At 39.7% G+C, this 21881-nt stretch overlaps 1 protein-coding gene across 2 annotated transcripts in view; it reads left to right on the top strand.

Annotated features, from left to right (window-relative positions):
* The window catches only part of RHOC (ras homolog family member C), a 41299-nt gene extending 23824 nt beyond the window's left edge, over positions 1-17475 (top strand). The window contains exons 1-5 of one of the 2 annotated variants that reach the window (XM_072137618.1): positions 6363-6447; positions 6931-7088; positions 9876-9996; positions 14691-14821; positions 15555-17475. In XM_072137618.1, the coding sequence (XP_071993719.1) occupies positions 6933-7088; positions 9876-9996; positions 14691-14821; positions 15555-15728 (582 nt within the window). In that variant the 5' untranslated portion in view covers positions 6363-6447; positions 6931-6932 and the 3' untranslated portion in view covers positions 15729-17475. Of the gene's footprint in view, positions 1-6362; positions 6448-6930; positions 7089-9875; positions 9997-14690; positions 14822-15554 lie in introns of those variants that run through there. The other variant, XM_072137617.1, reaches the window with a different exon arrangement.
* Positions 17476-21881: the final 4406 nt, after the last annotated feature.

The raw sequence follows: 21881 nt of genomic DNA, 5'->3' as shown, positions 1-21881 counted from the left end.
TTAACCAATTTTTACTTTATATAATACTTTTTAACCCATAGTATTTTTTTTTTACTGCAATGTTTTAAAGGCAATATATGGGTTTTACCGTAATGAGTTCATTTTCTAGACATCTCTAATTGTATCCTTCCTTCTACCTTCTAAATGAATCACATGCTTCATGTGTTTGGTGCATGTGAGCAGTGTACTGTAAGTATCTACTTGTGACTAAGCTCAGAAGTACAATGGTGACTGGCAGAGCTGGTTATAATATAGGTTGTTTATTCAGTTCTTTATAGCATACAATAGGGGAGAGGTAATGTAGACCGTTTTCAGTCTTCAGAATATAATAAAATTGCCTTTGTCATAGGAAAAACATAGAAACTTCTGACTGTCCAGTCAAAAAGTCTTTAAAGGGCATCTATCACCAGGATGAAGGATTGTAAACCAAGCACTCTTACATACTGGTGTGTGCCCTCTCTAGCAGGAGCCACCCCCATAGTGTTCTTGTGTAAGTATTATAGTTAGTATTTTCATATAATTTAAAATCTTTATCTTTGATATACTGTATAAACCGACCATGAATGTAAGCCGAGGCTTCTACTTTTACCACAAAAAACTGGGAAAACTTATTGACTTGAGTATAAGTGGGAAATGCATTGGTCACACCCTTCCCGCAGTATATAGTTTTTCAGCCCCTTGCCCCCAGTATATAGCCAGCCAGCATTCCCCCAGTATATAGCAAGCCCCATTATATAGCGAGCCGCCTGCCCCTGCATATAGCCTGCCCCTGCATATAGCCTGCCCCTGCATATAGCCTGCCCCTGCATATATTGTTGGTATGATTTTAAAAATTGGATCCCCATTAAGTTTACCCCGGTACTCAATGCTATGGTAAGGCTAGGTGCACACGAGCACATGTAGCCCGTAGACAGGGAGTCCTTGCACTATATTTCTGTACAATGCAAAGACTCCCATCCTATGTACAGTCTTTAGGACAGGGCCAAAATGAGGCCCATATCCAGAAGCTAAATGGTGTAAACTGGCCTAAGGGTGTAAGAATTTTCTGGTTGAATATTCTAAGGCTCAAAAAAACTGATTTAGGAAGTTTTTAAGCCCTGGGACCTCAACGTATTTCACATAGTTAGATGTCAGATCATACTTTTGGGGTAGGTTTTCTACCAATCTTTCTATGTTTGATAGAAGAGTGAATTTTCTATTTAGCCATACACTACCCAAATGCTGAAAAGACATGAAAACTGATTCATTTACGGTGTAATGGTCACTAGGACATCTTCCCTTAAAGCAGTGGTGGCGAACCTTTTAGAGACCAAGTACCGCCACACAGTGAGGGCCACCACCGCCACACACTGAGGGACAGTGAGGACCCCCATACAGGGGCAATATGAAGGATTGTTGAATTCAATTCAGCCGGGGGGGGGGGGGGGGAGGGGGGGGTGTAGGACAAAGTGTGTGTTGTGGGGTGGAGGGTGGAAACGCTGAATAGCAAAGTTACATGGAACCAGGCTGCTAAATTTCCGATGAAATGTATATACATTGCCCTTGGTCAGGAGCACATTTGCCCTGCTGTCAGTGAGGGCGGTGTCACTGGCAGCATAGCACGGCGACAAGAGATCCAGGCAGAGAGCACCATATATGTGGCAATGGATATCTGTCATACAGGAAAATTTGGGACACTAAACAACAAGGACCTATAGTTGTTTAGTGTCCCAAAGGTGCCTGACTGCTGCCTGTGTAATACACACAGATCAGCTCCTGCCCTCCTCCCCGCCACTTCACTTATATGTACTGGCTGCTGTATGATCTGGCAATCCTGCCAGGCTGCAGGGGAGGAGGGGTGGGAGTAGAGGGACGGGCACTGGCCTGCTGCTATGTCTCTAAGGCAGCACTAGTGAGCACAGAGCAGGTCGGATGCAGCATACAGTGAGAGAGATCAGTGGAGCTCTCGTCGATCAGCAGCTTTTCCTGCCTGGCCAGTGTTCCACTGATTTATATAGAGATTGCAGTGGAGATGGTGTGCGTGCCCTCTGGCACATGCGCCATAGGTTCGCCACCACTGCCTTAAAGGGTATTACCATGAAGACAAGTTTCTTAAAACTCAGGATAACAAAATAACACATTCTCTAATTCACTGTTATATCTTTGAAATGTTGTAGTTTTGTTAATAATTCCAACCTGTCTCAGTCAGTCTTGGTGTACACAATTTTAGTTGCCCTTAGACCCGACCCTGTAACTTCTGACTTGGGGTCGAGTAAGTCATCTTGGATATCTGTGTGATGACTGTGTAGCTGAGTTTCTCTCAGTCTCTCTACTCCCTGCACTTTAGCCCCATCCCCCCTGCAGTCCAGAACAGAGCTCTCTCACTGATGCACACACCCAGACTTCCTGCTGTGATACTAGTGATGGGAATTCCGGCTCTTCTTAGTGAGCTGGCTCATTTGGCTCCACTCACTAAGAAGAACCGGCTCGTCTGGCTCCTCAATGGCTCCCTATTAAACATATAATAGGGAGCTGCAGGCCACTCAATCACTGCACACCACTACACTTTTAACCCGATTTGTATTATACGTTCTCTATCTGGGGAGGTGGAGGATGGCACAGCACATATAATGTGTTGTGGAATAATGGCGGAGATGTAGGAGAGCTAACTGTCATTGTGTGAAATGGACATCTCATAGATCTCATGCTCTGTCTCGTCTCTTTCTATGTGTCATAAGTGTATATAAACCTGTACACTTATACCACACTGTCAGTTCACCTAAAAAGATGGTCATAATGTGTTTGTTTAGAGGGTACACCCTGGAATTTTGCCCTGACCATCACTGAGTGATAGGAGCAATAAAACTGAGTAAAATTGTAAAGTAAAGGGTTACAAATGATCTAAGGGATTGAAACTTGAGAATTTTATTTCATGGGAAACCCCCTTTAAAGGGGTATTCACATCTGAGCATTAGCATTTAATTTTAATTCATTTGCCTTATGTAAACATTTCTTCAATAGGATGTTATTTAAAAAAAATGTTCCTATGTGAAGATAATTTCCCATAAATATTGTCATGTTGTCCCTTAGAATTGAGAGCTTCCTCGGATACGACCACCTCACATTTTGGCAGCGGTGGCCAGATATGTGCTATTGAGGCCTGCCTGACCACATGGATTCAGCGTTCATTGTTACAGGACGGCTGTAGGACCTGGAATAACTCCTCGGACATTTTAATATTCAGAAACTTTTTGTTTCCTTGTGCAATCCCTCCAGCAGAGGTGGCCGTAACCAAGGACACAGTCTTGTTTCTAAGGGACCATATGACTACATTTATGAGAAATTTTCTTTACACAGGAACATTTTTTTTTAATAACATCTAATTGAAGAAAAGTATATTTATGGCAGATTAATAAAACTGAATGTGAATACCAAGAGGAGAATAACCATTTAAGCACTGCGGTCACACAGGGCTTGCAGAATCTGTAGGCGTTCCATTCAGTTACTCCAAACGCCTGTTCTGGTGGGGAGTAAATTTGATACGTTGGGTCAGTAAAGTGTTATAAGTAGAAGCTAATCGGATTTTAAAAGGAATGTGGTTGGAATTCTATGAATGCCTCTCACTGGAGGCTGGTGAACACTTCCTCTCTGTAACTGGATGAATAAGTATGGTCTGAAAAAATCCCACCATCAAGAGCCTGTTAGGTTTTTTTTAATTTTTATTATTTATTTATTTTATTGTCTATATATATTTTTTCCGTGTGTGTTGTTTTTTTGTTTTTTTTTAGGGTAGATTTTATTTAAAGTCAAGTTGACAATATTTCTCCAAATGAATGGTCTATATTGCAGCATAATAAGCACTGAAGTGGTTACTTTAATGTCTAATAAGTGTGGTCGCCTGCCTCAGACAATATTTAAAGGGAACCTTAGATAAGAGTGCTATTTTTATCAGGGGACATGTTTCTGTAGATAAAGTACTGTATATGCCAAATATGTTTTTTTAGATGTCTGTATTATATGGCTTTTAAAATAAAGTATGTAAAACTTTACCTGGCTTTCTACCAAAAGTTTCAGCTTGGATTCCAGAGAAATTTCAAATTACAACTTTCCATCTGCGCTTTAATATATTCACTGTGCTGCTCGTCACTGCTGGTTCCTGCCCTTCTCCCCCCGGATGATGTGTCCGATCACTGCAGACAATCTCTCCCTTTGGCAAGGAAATTATGTGGGAGGGTGGGAGTAGCAGAAGCCAGGAGTGCAGTGAATATATATTACAGAGCAGACGTTGTCATTTAAAATTTTCCTCTTTGGGACTCAGGCTAAAGCATTTGACAGGGAGCTAGGTAAAGTTTCACTTTACTTTATTTCAAACCCCATGTAACAGATATTTTCTAAAAACATATTTGGCATACACAATACTTTGTCTATAGCAACCTGTTCCCTGATAATAAAATAGCACTCTGGGCAGGGCTGGCTCCAGGTTTCAGTAAGCCCCTGGGCAGTAGAACCTCGGTAGTCTCCTTTGCAGTGAACTCCCTTGGCATTATTAAAAATTAAGAAACTAAAACACTCTCCTGTTCCCAAAAATATTCCCTAGTTTATAATCTCATGCAGCCCCCCCTCATGGTTATTTTATATGCAGACCCCCCCCCCCCCCCTCATGGTTATTTTATATGCAGCCCCCCCCCCTCATGGTTATTTTATATGCAGCCCCCCCCCTCATGGTTATTTTATATGCAGCCCCCCCCCTCATGGTTATTTTATATGCAGACCCCCCCCTCATGGTTATTTTATATGCAGCCCCCCCCCTCATGGTTATTTTATATGCAGCCCCCCTCATGGTTATTTTATATACAGCCACCATCAGCCCTGTGGATTACTTATGTACAGCCTTAGGTAGGCCCCCACAGCAGCTCTGGGCCCCGGCACTTTCCCAGGTATGCCCAGTGCTGGCAGCAGCCCTGACTCTGGGGACAGATTCCCTATACAGAAAATTATAGCAATCCCATGATGTGTTGTCATGTCACAGAAATAGGAAGGCTGGTTTAAGGGTCACTCAGAGTTGCAGATAATAATGACTTCTTGTGACCTTTATTATATATTATATAGAAGTTATATATTCATTTTTAGTTGTTGCCAATAACTCTCTTTTCCCTCTTTTCTATTATGGCTCAGATGTCTTCTAGAGCCAGGTTGTGAAATTCAGCCAAGGTTATGTAACTTTGGCTAAAGTCCATACCTGTCTCTGATAACAATACAGGTGATTTTCCACCCCCTTGCTCTGCGTGCTGGATCCACATTCCAGGATCAAAGTGTTTTGTGGGATTGAACACTTTATATACAAGGAACATTATATCCGGACACTCTGCTCTGTTTCGGTTCTAGTTTAGAGTGGTTTAAATGGATCATAGATTTTGTTTTATACCGAGCAGTTCTTGAAACTGTGTAAGCTACAAAGTCAGTCGAATGCAGTGAAGAATCACAACATTGTTGCTAAAATTGCACCTTAATTGTATCTTTATATATCCTTTGCAATCACACCAATGTACCCCAATGACTATAATTAAAAAATGGCAAAGTCACACTGGTAGATGTGAACACACATGGGATGATGTACAGGATGCTGGTTGAAAACATTTCAACTATTTTGTTCTTGGTTAAAGGTCAAACTCCTTTAAAGGACATCTACCATCAGATTCCCATTCAAATTATCATCCAACAAGAAAGGGATAATATACTTGTAAATATGTATACAGTGGCCCAAATCTATACATAACACAATTGCAAGCTACAAAAATTAATCAAACATATTTAAGTCTATGAGGCATATTCCACTATACGTAAATAAGGTTTATACTAATCAATATGCTACATCTCCCCCATATGACATTGTGCTTATTGCACTTTCTCCTCCTTCCATGGACACGCGCCGTTTGATTAGTCTGAGCTAGCTAACCATCTTGGGCAACCAAATTGAAATTCGACAGTTTTAGATTCTAAACCGATTTCCAGTCATAGTGAGGGACAATGGAGGAACAGTCCCTACTAAGAGGAGAATAAGCGTTTTCTCACAAAATATATTACAAAGGGTTTTTCGTTTTAGTTTTTTTTTAAATTATTATCTTTTAGACAGTATATAAGTTAATCCGGTGGTCTGCAACTAGGAGGACTCTGCTTACTGTTGATGTTGAGTTTGACATATAATCTGGGTAGAAAATATGTAGAGGATGACTACATCACATAACTAATCCACTCATTGCCCTCATAGGATTACCAAGGTTTCATCTAATAATCAATTTACTGTTCATAGAAATCCTATTCCCTTCAGCTTTGTGATATTGACATTGGCTGTTCACTTCTAATGCAAGAGTGTAGTTCCTTAGAGTTAATATGCATTAACAGGATCAATGTCAATTCTGTTGTTTGCCTTCTTCTGACTGCTTCTTCGTAGAGTTAATGATGATCATGGTTAGAACTGCATTCTGCTAGATTTTTTTCAGTTTTGCTGTCCTTTTGCTAAGACTTGCCGTAATCCTGTCAACATCCTGTCAGATGGTTCATATATTCAGTATAGGAAAACCTATTAAGACTAAGTGTGGTACCTTCCCCTATTGTGCATGAAGTTGGTCTTGTTGGGCAAACCTTTTTTTGGCTATCCATTGATGGTCCCAATTTTGGGACACCTACATAGAGGAATGGAAGTCCCATGTGAGATGGCAGGGTACACCCTTTGGCTTTCTTTGTTAGCCTTATGTAATGGAATGCACCAGTTCATTATATAAAATGTACATTTTTTCCATTCTGCACAATTGCCTCTCTAATTATGTGGATATGTCATCAATATTCTGCCTATATATAACCTATGGGGTAGTTTTTCCTTTTCTTTTGTCCTGATAAAATTTTTTTGTCAGCTTGTCTGCGAGTAACTGAGATTTCTTATTCTCTTTGTAGCAATGGCAGCGATTCGAAAAAAGCTGGTGATTGTCGGAGATGGTGCATGCGGGAAAACCTGTCTGTTAATTGTGTTTAGCAAGGATCAGTTTCCTGAGGTATATGTGCCAACTGTCTTTGAGAACTACATCGCTGATATTGAAGTAGATGGAAAACAGGTAAGATCAATTTAAGACCCTCAAAATTCTTATCTGACTTCTCTTAACTTATCTGACCAGGGAATTCACACTAGCCATAGAAGACTGCCATCTGCAGACACCAACACAGCGTGTGACCGCCTTGTTGATAGTATCAACGAGCTACAAAGCAAACAACCTAAGGACTGTTTCACGTTACTCTGTGATCAGTCCGTGATCACGGCCCTGACGAGTATCGTGCCACAGACTGATCACTATGGTGGGAATTCAACTCTGCACATAATATAATAATGCACAGAGTTCAATCCCAACCATAGTGATCAGTCTGTGGCACAGTAACCGTAACCGTGGCCAACTCCCTGACTGTGCTATTGGGTGACTTCAATCTGGCATCTTCCCAGAACGTACTTTCTGACTTCTATCAGTATGGTCATAAACCCACCAGAGAGGATACAAGATCTAGATTTTTTTGTTTTGTTTTGGAATCAAGTCATTTTTATTGGATTTTGTTTTTAAAGAACTGACAAAAAGAGACAAAAATTGCACAAGGACAGTAGACAATACCCCAGCAATTATCTGAACGTTCCTAATCCCGGAACCCTTCACACCACCACGGTCTGGTGCCTATACTATCAGATTGTCCATGGCATATCAATCCTCAAAACATCCTACAGTTTCATGAAGTCATAGTACAAAAATAAAAGTCGACCAACACTCATTCCCTTAATATTAACCATTAAAGATTAATTAGTAGTTCTGGCCAATAAGTATGACAGACTCTGCCTAATGGACAACAACGCCCCCACATGGCAAACTTGGCCAATTCCACCACTGACCCCAGATAGATTCAAAGTTAGCAGTTTTCCACTTCAAATATACCCCATACTCCATCTGTATAATAGTATTCATTCGATTCTTTTCCCTTATAGTGGGTGGTGTTCTCCTTATCCAATAAAACATTATTTCATTCCTGGACTGATAGAGTCCCTGTTGGACATGCAGATGTATGGGGTCAGGTTGGCTTAACAGTTAGCAGTCCCAGAAGACATGCCCTGGGCTGTTTTGCAATACGCACATAAAAAACTTGATGTAAGAGGTACAAAAGTCCCCTCCAATAGTCTTCAAGTGCCATACAATCCCACAGTGGATCAAGTGGGCCTCTTCCTGGCCACATCTGGGGCATTTGAAATCTGACTGAATGCCATATCTGTGCAGCATAGCTGGCGTCTTATACACTCTATAAATAGTAAAGATTTGTGACCTGCATGGACTCTCGCTGGTTAACAGAGGAAGTAGTTCAAGAGTTTCCCTGCACTGGTCATGTTCGATGGGACCCAAGTCATCCTCCCACCGCGTACGTTATCTAAAGGAGTACTGGTCCTGGTATTGGTTCAATAATCATGAATGTAGAAATTAAATCCAAAGAAAGTTTGAAGAAAAACCGGAGCACTTGCGGGTAAAATTCAAAAAATTGCTTTATTTGATATCCATTAAAAAACGCACGAGGCTAGTGCATAAGAGAAATTAAATCATGTCTGTTGTGTCCTCCCTTTCTGCGTTTATATTTTAACAAAATATTTGACACAATAACCACATTTTTCTCACCAAACGGCAACTATAGGGTACTTCAGTTTCTGCCTCGACTTATTTAGGAAGAGAAAGTCCAGTGATACCCTAACAACAAACCGTGGGTAACTAAGAAATTAAAATGCTTATTAAATAAGAAGGCAAGTACAGAGTAGCTATCAAACGGATCCAATCCAATCAAAAGCAAATGAGTGCAAGAAAATGTATGGGAGGAAAAAGCTGGAGGCCAAACTAGGGATGAACAACACAAAGGAGGTCTGGGTGGGCATGTGGAAAATCACTAGCATGGGGAAAAAAATTGAGGAATATTTGAGGATTGGAAACAAAGGGTAGTTGATCTAAACAACCAATTAATTCTTCAGCCAACAAAGGGTACCTGCACAGGCTGTATACTCACCCAGTATTCACCCAGCAACCGCAATAACAGACATCCAAACAGAAGGGGGACATAGGGTGCTAGAGAATGACGTTCAAAACATCCGGTCATTCCTTAAAATTAACAACGCCTGTGGACTGGATGAAATCAGACCCGACTACTAAGAACATTTTAAAACACGCTGAGCCAAGTACTTGACGACCTTTTCAATCAGTGTCTGCTGAAGGAAAGTCCTCACCATCTGGAAACTATCATGTGTGTGCAAAAAACAAAAAAAGCCAACCCAACTTAGTGACCAAGTTATCTAGAAGGCACATGGCACTATCTGGGAGCCACCGAGCCCCAGATAACACAGTATGGAAAAAAGATGCTTTCACAAACACCACCCACTGCCCTTGACGAATCTCCAGCAACACCGTAACATCAGCAATTGCCCAAATCGATTCTGTTGCACCAAAAGGCACTGGGCCTTGCAGGCTAATTCTGCCTGTCCTGGTTTCATGGAGTCTTGGCACTGTGATTGGTATGTGCAATTTGGCTAAAGCATGGCTATTGGTTGTCTATTTTTGCCCTTAGTATGTGGCTTTTCTGTGTACCACTAAAACTTGCCTTGTAAAGGATAGTAAAATAAAAAGCTGTCACAGGGGAGCGTTTACATTTTAATTGCATGGCTATTAGCCGGATGGTGCGATTTTTCTTGGTATTCATACCAGTTATACAATCTGAATGTTCTAAATGCAGAGCACCTCTCAAATTCCACTTTTCTCTTTATCTCTCCTGCTCGTTCCTAATCCTATAATCCTTCCTCTCCTTCTGTGCAAACTAATTAGGTTATTTCAATGTAGGTGGAACTAGCTCTGTGGGACACGGCAGGACAGGAGGATTACGACAGACTGCGCCCACTCTCATACCCTGATACTGATGTTATTCTGATGTGTTTCTCGATTGACAGTCCAGACAGTTTAGGTAAGAAAATGTCTGTATTCATGCTCTGAAAACTAATGCAGGGCAAGGCGAATTTAAGGGCAATATACAACATGTTGCAGGTTTCATATTTTATGGAAATGCATTGTGGAGAATTTTCTATATTCTGAAGTACTGTATGACTGTTCTTCCCATGCCAGCTCAAAACTATTTCTGAGCTATCTCCAGAATAAATGATTTGTAAAAGGTGGGTGCAACAACCTGCTGATCATCTATGTTCCACTACAGACAAAGCTGGAAAACACGTGACTGTCTGTAGTGTATTGGCTAAACCTGCTCTTCTCAGCTGTTTCTTTAATTCACTTTATGGAGAGCTGCTCCTCTGGTGCACTATGGATGGGTGCCCCCTGATCACTGTTGTCAATAATCCCATTAGGTGAGATAAACCACTGCATTTTGTTGCTACATTTGCACATTTTCTCTCTGCTTCCACTTTTCTGACTGTGTCAAGAAGGGGCTTGGCAGGGATGTCCGCAGACAGTGCCTGTAAGATGCCGTCTGTGACATCATCTTAAAGGCACAGTGTCAGCCTATGCATGTGCATTGGCTGACGCAGCTAATATCCTGCAGTACATAAGTATTGCAGGGTATTATGAACAAGCAATCGGATGATTGCTTGTTCATGTCTCATGGGGAACTAGTAGAAAAATAAACAAAAAATGTTATTCAATAAAAAAAATAAATTAATAAAAATGTCCATAAGCCCCATACATATAAAAGAGACACATACAGGCGGTCCCCTACTTAAGAACACTCGACTTACATACGACCCCTAGTTACAAACGGACCTCTGGATATTGGTAATTTATTGTACTTTAGTCATAGGCTACAATAAACAGCTATAACCGTTATCACAGGGGTCTGTAATGACGTTTTAGTGTTAACATTGATTCTTATGACAATCTAACATTTTTAACATCAAATTGTCACAGAGATCAAAAAAGTTCTGGCTGCGATTACAATGATAAAATATACAGTTCCGACTTGCATACAAATTCAACTTAAGAACAAACCTACAGACCCAATCTTGTATGTAAGCCGGGGACTGCCTATATTGTGCGAAAAAGTCTAAATCATAACACAAACCCCATGTAAATAGTATCACCAAGTCCAAGACAACCTGTAGAATAAAAGTAAATAATTATTGAACTCGCATGATAAACGCTGTAACAAATAAGTGTTAAAAACCTACCAAAGATTATGATTTTTACCTATGTAATCCCACAAAAAATTTAATAAAAATTGATCCAAAAAACATATGTACGCCAGAATGATACTGTTGCAAAGTATGACATGTCCTGCAAAAAACAAGCCATTTACCAGCGCCATAGCCAAAAAAGTAAATATGTTATGCCATTTGGAAGACGGCGATGCACAAATGATAAGGTTTTATTTTGGCAAATTTGGTAAAACGCAAGAAAAAATATCGAAGTATAGGTATTCTCGTAATTGTATTGACCCATAGAATAAAGAAAACATGATTATTGGTCTATATGGTGAACACCAAAAAAAGTAAAAAATCCAGTCCAGAATTGATGCTTTTCTACGCCTCACCTAAAAATAAAAGTTCATACCATTTACCAACCCCAAAATGGTAACACTGGAAAAAACATCTCCTCCCGCAAAAAAAATGCCATCACACGGCCACAATAACGGAGAACCTAAAGTTCTGTAGCCGACAAAAGGGGCCAATGAAAAAACTAAAATCCTGACAGCTGCAAGGCGCTCCTTCCCTTCTGCGCCTCTCTGTGCGCCCATTAAACAAGTAGCGTCCACATTTGGGGGGTCTCTGTACTCGGGAGAAATTGCATATTAAATTTTAAGATGGGTTTTATCTTTTGGAAATTGTGTAAATTTTAGGGCTAAATGAACATTTAACCGACAAAAGTTGACCATTTTAAATGTACCCTCCATTTTGATTTAATTACTATGAAGATCTAAAGAGGTTAGCAATCTTCCTAAAAGCTGTTTCTGATAATTTGAGGGGTGCAGATTTGAAAATGGGTTGATTATGTAGGGGGGGGGGTTTAATGTCAAATATTTAAAATTTCATTCAAAACAGTAATTATTCCCAAAATGGTCAATTTTGAAATTATGGAAAACAGATATTCGATTTGTAAGCCAAAATTTTTTTTTTTTTATATAAATAAACTCAAAACTTATGAGCCAAAATTTACCACTAAAATAAAGTACAACATGTGAGGAGAAAAACGGCCTCATAATTGCTTTGATTAGTAAAAGTGTCCAAAAGTTATAACCATATAAAACAATGCATGTCAGAATACAAAAAAATGGGGCTGAGCCTTAAAGGGGATGTCCAATTGACGCAAATAATTAACATTTTTTGTGTAGGGAAAAGTTTTCCAATATACTTTCTGTATCAACTCCTCAATTTCCTAGATCTCTGCTTGCTTTGCTTCTATAGAATGCTTCTAAGTTTACTGCCAGTGGATATAATCTGTCCATGATCATGTAATGGACATGCAGGTATACAAGCTGTTATTACCACACATTGCCTATTACTCTGTGATAATAACAGCTCGTGCACCTGCATATACACTCACCGGCCACTTTATTAGGTACACCATGCTAGTAACGGGTTGGACCCCCTTTTGCCTTCAGAACTACCTCAATTCTTCGTGGCATAGATTCAACAAGGTGCTGGAAGCATTCCTCAGAGATTTTGGTCCATATTGACATGATGACATCACACAGTTGCCGCAGATTTGTCGGCTGCACATCCATGATGTGAATCTCCCGTTCCACCACATCCCAAAGATGCTCTATTGGATTGAGATCTGGTGACTGTGGAGGCCATTTGAGTACAGTGAACTCATTGTCATGTTCAAGAAACCAGTCTGAGATGATTCCAGCTTTATGACATGGCGCATTATCCTGCTGAAAGTAGCCATCAGATGTTGGGTACATTGTGGTCATAAAGGAATGGACATGGTCAGCAACAATACTCAGGTAGGCTGTGGCGTTGCAACGATGCTCAATTGGTACCAAGGGGCCCAAGGAGTGCCAAGAAAATATTCCCCACACCATGACACCACCACCACCAGCCTGAACCGTTGGATCCATGCTTTCATGTTGTTGACGCCAAATTCTGACCCTACCATCCGAATGTCACAGCAGAAATCGAGACTCATCAGACCAGGCAACGTTTTTCCAATCTTCTACTGTCCAATTTCGATGAGCTTGTGCAAATTGTAGCCTCAGTTTCCTGTTCTTAGCTGAAAGGAGTGGCACCCGGTGTGGTCTTCTGCTGCTGTAGCCCATCTGCCTCAAAGTTCGACGTACTGTGCGTTCAGAGATGCTCTTCTGCCTACCTTGGTTGTAAAGGGTGGCGATTTGAGTCACTGTTGCCTTTCTATCAGCTCGAACCAGTCTGCCCATTCTCCTCTGACCTCTGGCATCAACAAGGCATTTCCGGCCACAGAACTGCCACTCACTGGATGTTTTTTCTTTTTCGGACCATTCTCTGTAAACCCTAGAGATGGTTGTGAGTGAAAATCCCAGTAGATCAGCAGTTTCTGAAATACTCAGACCAGCCCTTCTGGCACCAACAACCATGCCACGTTCAAAGGCACTCAAATCACCTTTCTTCCCCATACTGATGCTCGGTTTGAACTGCAGGAGATTGTCTTGACCATGTCTACATGCCTAAATGCACCGAGTTGCCGCCATGTGATTGGCTGATTAGAAATTAAGTGTTAACGAGCAGTTGGACAGGTGTAACTAATAAAGTGGCCGGTGAGTGTACATCACATCCATGGACAGATTATATCCACTTGAAGTAAGCTTAGAAGCTTTCTATAGAAGCAAAGCAAGCAGAGATCTAGAAAACCATGAGTAATTGATACAGAAAGTATATTGAAAAATTGTATAACTTTTCATAACACAAATAATATCAATTATTTACTTACAGTGACCAACCCCTTTAAGCTATACTGACTTCAATCCTATGAGTGTGTAGCTTAAAGGAAAACTACTATCAAAATCTAGCATGGATAAACCAGGGTCACTTACTCATATATCCAGGCACCATCACTGTGGTAATCTTTTTATATTTGTAATATATGGCCTCTTTCCATCTAAAATAAACTTTTAAATTTATTATAAGGGGCCAAAAGTGCTCAAGGGTGCCGTTACCATGCTGTAGCTTCACAGGCTGGGACACAGGAGTGTCCCACCCTCACCTTGCTCCCTCCACGAGCTATAATCACACATGATGGGAGGAAGAAACTGGGGAAACAGTGTACCGGCCTGTAATGCTGCAGCACTGAGGTGCTGTGGTAACGTCCAACAGAGCTCTCCAGGCTTATTAGCATAATTTTTAAAGTTGACTGTAGGACGAAGTTTTCCACAGTCACAGTGCCTGGATCTATAATTGGGTACCCCTGGTTGATTTTGATGGTAGATTTCCTTTGAATGTCTAGCAGAATATCTTCTATATATAAGATGCCCTTTTACACCTAAATAACATTGATGGCTATGTTATATAGAATTGTTCCCCTAAATCCCTTCCTCATCCAATACATTCCCTTCCTAGGTTGAACTTGGACTTGTCTATTTTTAACCGTATCAACTATGTAACTATAAAAAGGTCTTCTAGAATAAAGTTTCAAAAACTGTTTTCTGATTTTGCCTTTTTTTCTACATTTATTTATTAGAGAACATTCCTGAAAAGTGGACTCCTGAAGTGAAACACTTCTGCCCTAATGTACCCATCATCTTAGTTGGCAACAAAAAAGATCTTCGAAATGATGAACATACCCGGAGGGAGCTAACAAAGATGAAACAAGTGAGTAACAGACAACCCCTTTTATTGATCACCGCTCTTCTTCATCAGATTGGTTCCTCAAGATAAACAAAGCTTTCCATGCACATAATGCAGACTAATGTACTAATCAAAAATAGTAATCAAAAATGGCAATACTAACAAGCAAAACACAAGTGCAAAAGTGGCTATGCCAACCGAAAAATTAAGTTGGAATTTAATTAAATAAAATGAAAAATAATGCCTTGACCTTAAAGGGGGTTTCCCATGAAAGAAAGTTCTCCATTTTATAATCCCCTAGTGATGTTTTCACAATAGTTCATTTTTAACCCCCTTACTTTATAATGCAGCGATGGTCAGTGTAAAATTCCAGATGTAAAACTGAGTACTTAAAAGATCGGGTTAAGATGCATGTGCAGCTGTAAAAAGGGTTTTCTGGGATCAGATTGGGGGTCATCCAGTAAGTACATCTGCTTCACAGGCATTTGACCTCCATCTATTTTTATAGTGTTTTGCTGGGTAGACTGTGGAGCATGTCAGTAAAAATGGTATTCCACAATTTATATATTGGTCACCCGTTAACTATTGATCTCTCTCTTTTTAAGGATAGATGATCAATAAATAAATGTCCATATTGGCTCTGCTGAAGACGTATATGCTCAAGAGCATGCCTATATCAAACAATTCATAAGGGGAGAGTGTACATTTAAATTATACAGACCAGAGAAAATTCATTGATTTTATGCTTGTTCTATAGGAGCCAGTCAAGCCCGAAGATGGAAGAGAAATGGCCAATAGAATTAATGCCTTTGGTTATCTTGAATGTTCTGCTAAGACCAAGGATGGAGTGCGGGAAGTGTTTGAAATGGCAACGCGGGCAGCACTGCAAGTCCGGAAACACAGGAAGAAGCAACGTTGCGCCATTCTATAAGCAAAGTCCTAGAACCTTTTTGGAAAGAAACATAGAAGAACAAAGTGAGTAGCTTCTTCTGCTACTGCACCACCTGCTATACAATGCCAGAGACTTCAGTAGCAAAGAGCTGTATGCACTGTTTGTACTGTAAATGTATGTATCCATGGTTTTGTTTCATTTGTCTCTCCACATAAACGTCTATCTAGGCTAAGGCAAGAGTAGGATTGTGGAAAGTCTTCAGGAAGCATTGAATGTATGTGCAGTGCCTCCTCCCTTACCCTTATTCTATATCCCTTAACAGTCTTGTTTTTGTGTATGAAAAGCACATGTGGGATTCTCAGAGGGGTTTTTTTCTGTGCCATATTTTGTTTTTTGAAACTTTTTGCCCTGTACTATGTTTACTGGATCTCCCCTTTAAAATAGATTGGAGTAAGAGACTCCATTTAACTTGATGGTTCAGCTGTACTTGCATAGCACAATATGAATAGTGGACAAGTTGGATATCTGGTTTTTGTACACCATTTTTAAGCTGATATTTCTAGAACTGTTGCCCAATTGACTATTGTTCAAACCTTACAGGCCTCTAGGCTTAGTATCCACTATCTAAAATCAATGTGGTTATCTAGGTCACCAATAGGTTGACTTCTTATATTTCTTTTTTAATGACGTCCCTTATAATGTGCCCAGTTATTTCTTGAACCAAAGAATGTTCTTGAAAATCCTACTGACAATGTTAGTTTTGTATATGGATAGTAATCTTCTTGTGCTAATAATAGTTCAGACCCAAACAAGTAGTGATTGTTACGTTCCAACATGCCCACATACCAATCTTGTGACTTGTAAGTGGTACAAGACGAAAAGGCCTCACAAACAAAAACGGGACAAGAAACTGAATTTTTAGTAAGTCTGTTCCCCATCTTGCACCCGTGGCAATCCTGTTGGTCTGTGCATATTGTTCAAAGTCTCTTTCCCCAATCTCCTGCTCTCTTTATTAGAACTTGTGCCAACGTTTCTGTGGACCTCTTTTTCATGTAGTGACATGTACTTTGAATGCTTCTACTAAATCCTTAGAGGTGACAACTACTTTGGCTTTTGCATATGTTAGTGGGAACTAGGGACCTACCACTGCACAAGGGTTTTGTTTTTATATGTATGTCATAAAAAAAAATATATAATGTGTATATGAATAGGATTGGGGATGTGTGGGGTTAAAGTGACAAGCGCCCAAATCCTTGTAATAAGGCACAACTGAAACCATGCACTTTGTGTTTGTGGTTGATCTACCAGCGATTTATTCTCCATAGAATGGAGGGGATGAATTTATATATATTTTATTTTTACATTGTGCATTAAATTTTATGTTTCACTTACTCCCCTAAGCAAGGCCTCACCCCACACTATTGCTAAATAATGCACACATTATACACCAGCATTTTTGATAGAAGGAATTACCAATTTGCAGATCCCACCTGTCTGTGCTGTGTCTACTGACCATTTTCTTTATGCTTTCTACAGCAACAATTCAGACTAGCTTTATCCTCTCGAGACCTTCAGCTTGTGTTCCACATTTCTGCCTTTTAAAATTCCTTTATAAAAATAAAGCTTCTAATTGTAAAATAACTTTAATTGTCTGTCTGTCTGTTTTTGTATTCTGTTCTCTGCCTGACTGCTGTAAAAGTTGGAATTTGACAGATGTGACTTTTGGATTGTAAAAAAGAAAAATAAACATGTACAATGAGAAAATAAATGATAACTCGTATTTTAATCAATGTGTCTCTTATTGGCTGAAAACGGTGATATAACTTTGATATCTTTTTAAGCTGTTTCTTCCATCAAAACAAGGAAGCTATATAGATAAATGATGTGATCGATAGATGTATGATGTGATGTGAAGTTCGTGAGAGGTAATTAAGAGAGCCCACCCCTTATCTATAGAGATTATGGTATGTCCTTGCAGACATTGACCTTGTTAATCGCCCAGAACATCATATAGAAGAACATGGACAGGTTCTTTAGGTTTGAACTTAAAATTAAATTTGTATGTAATTGAGAACTGGCATATTTTACTATTGTAGCTCCAGACAATTTTTTTTTCTTTCCCAGTGACAAATTAATTTTCAAAAAAAAAAAATCACCTTACAGCTGAACATTGGATGCTAGGGACTTCGTAAGTAAGTTGGGGTCCACCTGTATCTGTAAAGAACTCGTAGTCCACTGGATTTTTGGACTCCATTTTTATGCCAGAACATGGGGTCCTTCAGAAGAGCTTTTGGTTCTCTAGAGGGCCTATTCAAATCTGGGGGTGGGTGCTTAGATGGCAAAAGTAAATCTGGCTACTTTGCACTTTTGAAAATATGGTTTAAGGTTTAGGTAGGTAAAGAAAAAAAAACATACAGTACTTACCACGCTACGGCTCCCATTTTCTGAATTCCTATAGTACTTCTAGTTTAATCAACGTCACATCCATTTTTCATGGCTGTGTTGTCCGCTGGTTCGCGGAGAGATCTGATTGGATAAAGTGGGTCCTGGAATTTCTACATGGGTGCAGGCCCAAAACAGGAAGTACTGTAGTGACACTCGAGCTAGGAACAGAAACCCAGTGAGAATGTGTTTATTTATTTTTTTCTCTTAATTCAAGCCCAATATAAATCTTTATTCATATAGTGCCATCATTCTGCAACGCTTTACAGATCAATTTATGGAAAAAAAACCCTTTAACCTCTTCACGCTCTGCACTGTACAAGTACGGTGCAGAGGTACCCACCACTAATACCTGTTTTCAGTGCTACCATCAATCGTGGGTATTTTCTCTTCTAATCCCTATGCCATCTTTGGCTGTCTGGCCAGGGGCTCATTGTAATGAATACTGTGTAAAAATGCCATATACTGCAATACAGTACTATTGCAGTATATGGTAGGAACAATTAGACCATCTAGAATTGAAAAAGATAGAAAAATAAATAAATAAAATTGCCCCCCTTTCCATAGAACTGATATAAAACGTAATAAACAGTAAAAATCACATACCCGTTGGGTATCGCCGCGTCTCAAAATGCCCAATCAAAATATAAAAATTTATTGCCAGCAGTGAACCCGAAAACGGAAAAAACGGCCAATTGTCCAAAACGCTACTTTTACACCATTTTACATCAAATCAAAAATGTAATAAAAAATGATCAAAGGGACACACAGTCCTCAAAATGGTAGCAATGAAAATATTGGCTCATTTCAAAAAATTACACCTCACAGAGCTCCAAACACCATAGTATGAAAAAGTTATTAGCGTCAGGAGATTTTTTTTACTTTTATTGGAGTAAGTGTGGTCATTTCAAATAACAGCAATTAGGGCCCTTACAAATGCACTCTTCTCATTAACATTCCTCCATTTTACAATGTTTTTCTGGTATAAATAAATTCCGCGAGATGCAGGTTTTCAATTGTCTTGTTAAACTTGTGCAACATGGGGAGAAAACCTAAATTTACAGGCAATACAATATCTAATTCTTGCGTTTATCAGACATAGGTGCTATAATTCTATGCATATATTTTACTTTTGGCGTTTTATTATTAAGAGTGTAACAAACTCACTTTGTTTTCTGTATCAAAGGTAGCTGTGGCTGTATGGATTGTATCCATGGTTCTCATCCTGAGTGAAATTTTTTGTGTACTGTTAGCAAATGCTGTGGAATGGATGCATCTAGTATTCATCCTTCTAATTAATTCTATCAAGGATGGTAGTTTGCAGGATTTCCATAATGACGCAATTATAGTAGTAACCGTAGTGGAGATTAAAAATTATAATTTTTTTGGGGGACCCATGCTTTTTTTTTTTTGCCTATTTCACCACTTTTGGATTTTTTCCAGCTTCTTAGTACACGGCATGGAAAAATAAATAACGTCGATGAGAAGTATAAACCATGTAGAAGCGGTACTGTCACTACCCCCACTCGTATTCACAGGATGATTAGGATGATATGTCACTTGTCACTTTTAGTTTGGATATTTTTATATGTTTGATGTATTTGTTTACACGCTGTAACCTTGTTGTCAATTGCCATGGCAACCTCCCTCGAGCCGCGCTTAAATTCAGCACGCCCCGAGGAAGTGACATCAGAGGCTTGAGAAAGCGCTTCACAGCGCGAAACGGCCTGTTGCCTTGCCGCATGTCGGCGTCCTGTAACTGCACCTGCACCGAATAAAAACTAAGTTTGAAGTACCATAATGGAGAGTGCCACACCTTCTTCTCTCCGATCGCTTTACCGCTGCTGTCGATGAGAAGTATAATTTGTTAAGCATAAAATAAGCTCTCACACAGCTCTGTACAATAAATAGCTATGGATTTTTAAAGGTAGAGTGAGCAATTAGCATAAAAATGCTGCGTCCTTAAGGAGTTAAGCTATTTTTATACCATTTATACAGTTCCCCTTATTTACCTATTGATAGTTGGGGACCTAATGTGTTAAAACGACATCTCACTTTTAAACTTTAGTGGTGATAAAACATTAAAAATCAAGTGAAATGAATCCCTTTCATCCAGGTTTTCTGATAAGGAAATGCATAATTTTCACTCTACAGGAGAATCAATGGGAGGTGTGTGAATCCATCAAGGTTCCTCTAAAGCTGGCACCTCAGAGACTATCCCTGTCATCGTAAATGTTTTCATTTGCCTACTGGAGTCCTTCCATGATTAAAGACATCTAGTAAATCACAAACCTAAGCATTACAAAATGTATAGATGGTGATTGAACTTCCCCCACCTTTTTATTTTAAGTACACATTATGATTTAAAATTTAACAAGACAAGCGTTGTGTTCAATAACTACAGAAAATATATTATTTTTCAAGGAGCACCAAAATGGCATTCCAGGGTACATCAGTCAATCTGAAGGATGTGAGAGAACACGGCAAGAAATAACACCTAATAAAGTAGATCTACTGTATAAACGGGAGAACATTATTACTGGGAGTAGCAAGCGTTAGTTGACTGTGACAAGTTAGCTTTTCTATATGGTTACTTATAGTGGCCCATATATTTGTACATTAAAGTTAATTATATATTTACCATAAGTGATTGGAGATGGAGAGAACCTAAAGTAGAAAAAGTTGCTAAAAATGGTGCAAATTGATGGGCCTCAAAAGTTTCTTTGATCTTTGTATATGGTGGTCGGGTATGGTCCCTCATCTATAAATGTAACATTCTAATATACGAAAAGGAGGAGAGCGTGGCGTGCACATGGGAGAGGAGGAGGGAGCGAGCTGCTTGCCCCTCTCCATAGAGATACATGGCCCACGATGCCGTAATACAGGTAAAGATAGGACATGTCCTATCTTTTCCCCAGGTACGGAACAGTACGTTGCCGCCCATTGCTGGCCTATGAGGGATGTATAAAAAAAGGCCACAAGCTTGCGTCCGTATATATGTCCCCCCAACGATCGTGTGAATGTAACCTTAGTGCTATTTGCATTTACAGCATCATGCTGTGTTTCATTAGATAACTGGTCTCAGTCGTATTTGTATGAGTTTTACCCTACAGTACTAATCTTGGTACTATGTGCATCATTGTTAGCTTACAGTACTATTTGCATTATGCAAGATCATCCACTTGCAGACCCACTCTTAGGCTCCTTTCACACTTGCGTTTTTCACGCGCGTTTTTGCCTTTTGACGTGCAGCACTTGCATTGCACTCTGACCCATTGTAATCAATGGGTCTTTTCAGACTTGCATTTTTTTTCACGCACACACACACGGTTTTTTTAACGCGCGTTTAAATTTCGACATGCTCTACTTTTGCAAGTCACGCGCGTGATAAAAGCACCATACAAGTGTATGGAGACGCATCAAAAACGCATTGCACTCTGAGACACTTGCAAGTGCAATGCGTTTTTCACGCATCAATTGCCATAGAAAAGATAGAGCTCAGTCCTGAGTCCATTGAAAAACCCATTAAAATTGCATTGAAAACGCGCGTGAAAAACTGAGACACTGAACAAACTCTGACTGAAAACTGATTGCACTCTGATGCAAAATGTGCGTTTTTCACTGACCAAACCCTGATCAGACTCTGACGTGATCTGCAACGCAAGTGTGGAAGGGGCCTTAGTGCTATGTGCAATAAACTTTTTAAACTTGTGTATTTCTTAATTGCAGTGCATTGTTCACTGGATCTGT

The sequence above is a fragment of the Engystomops pustulosus genome, chromosome 2, assembly GCF_040894005.1.
Source record: "Engystomops pustulosus chromosome 2, aEngPut4.maternal, whole genome shotgun sequence".
NCBI lineage: Eukaryota > Metazoa > Chordata > Amphibia > Anura > Leptodactylidae > Engystomops > Engystomops pustulosus.
The sequence above is the reverse complement of the archived record's forward strand: the minus strand, read 5'-3'. Positions and strand labels throughout refer to the sequence as shown.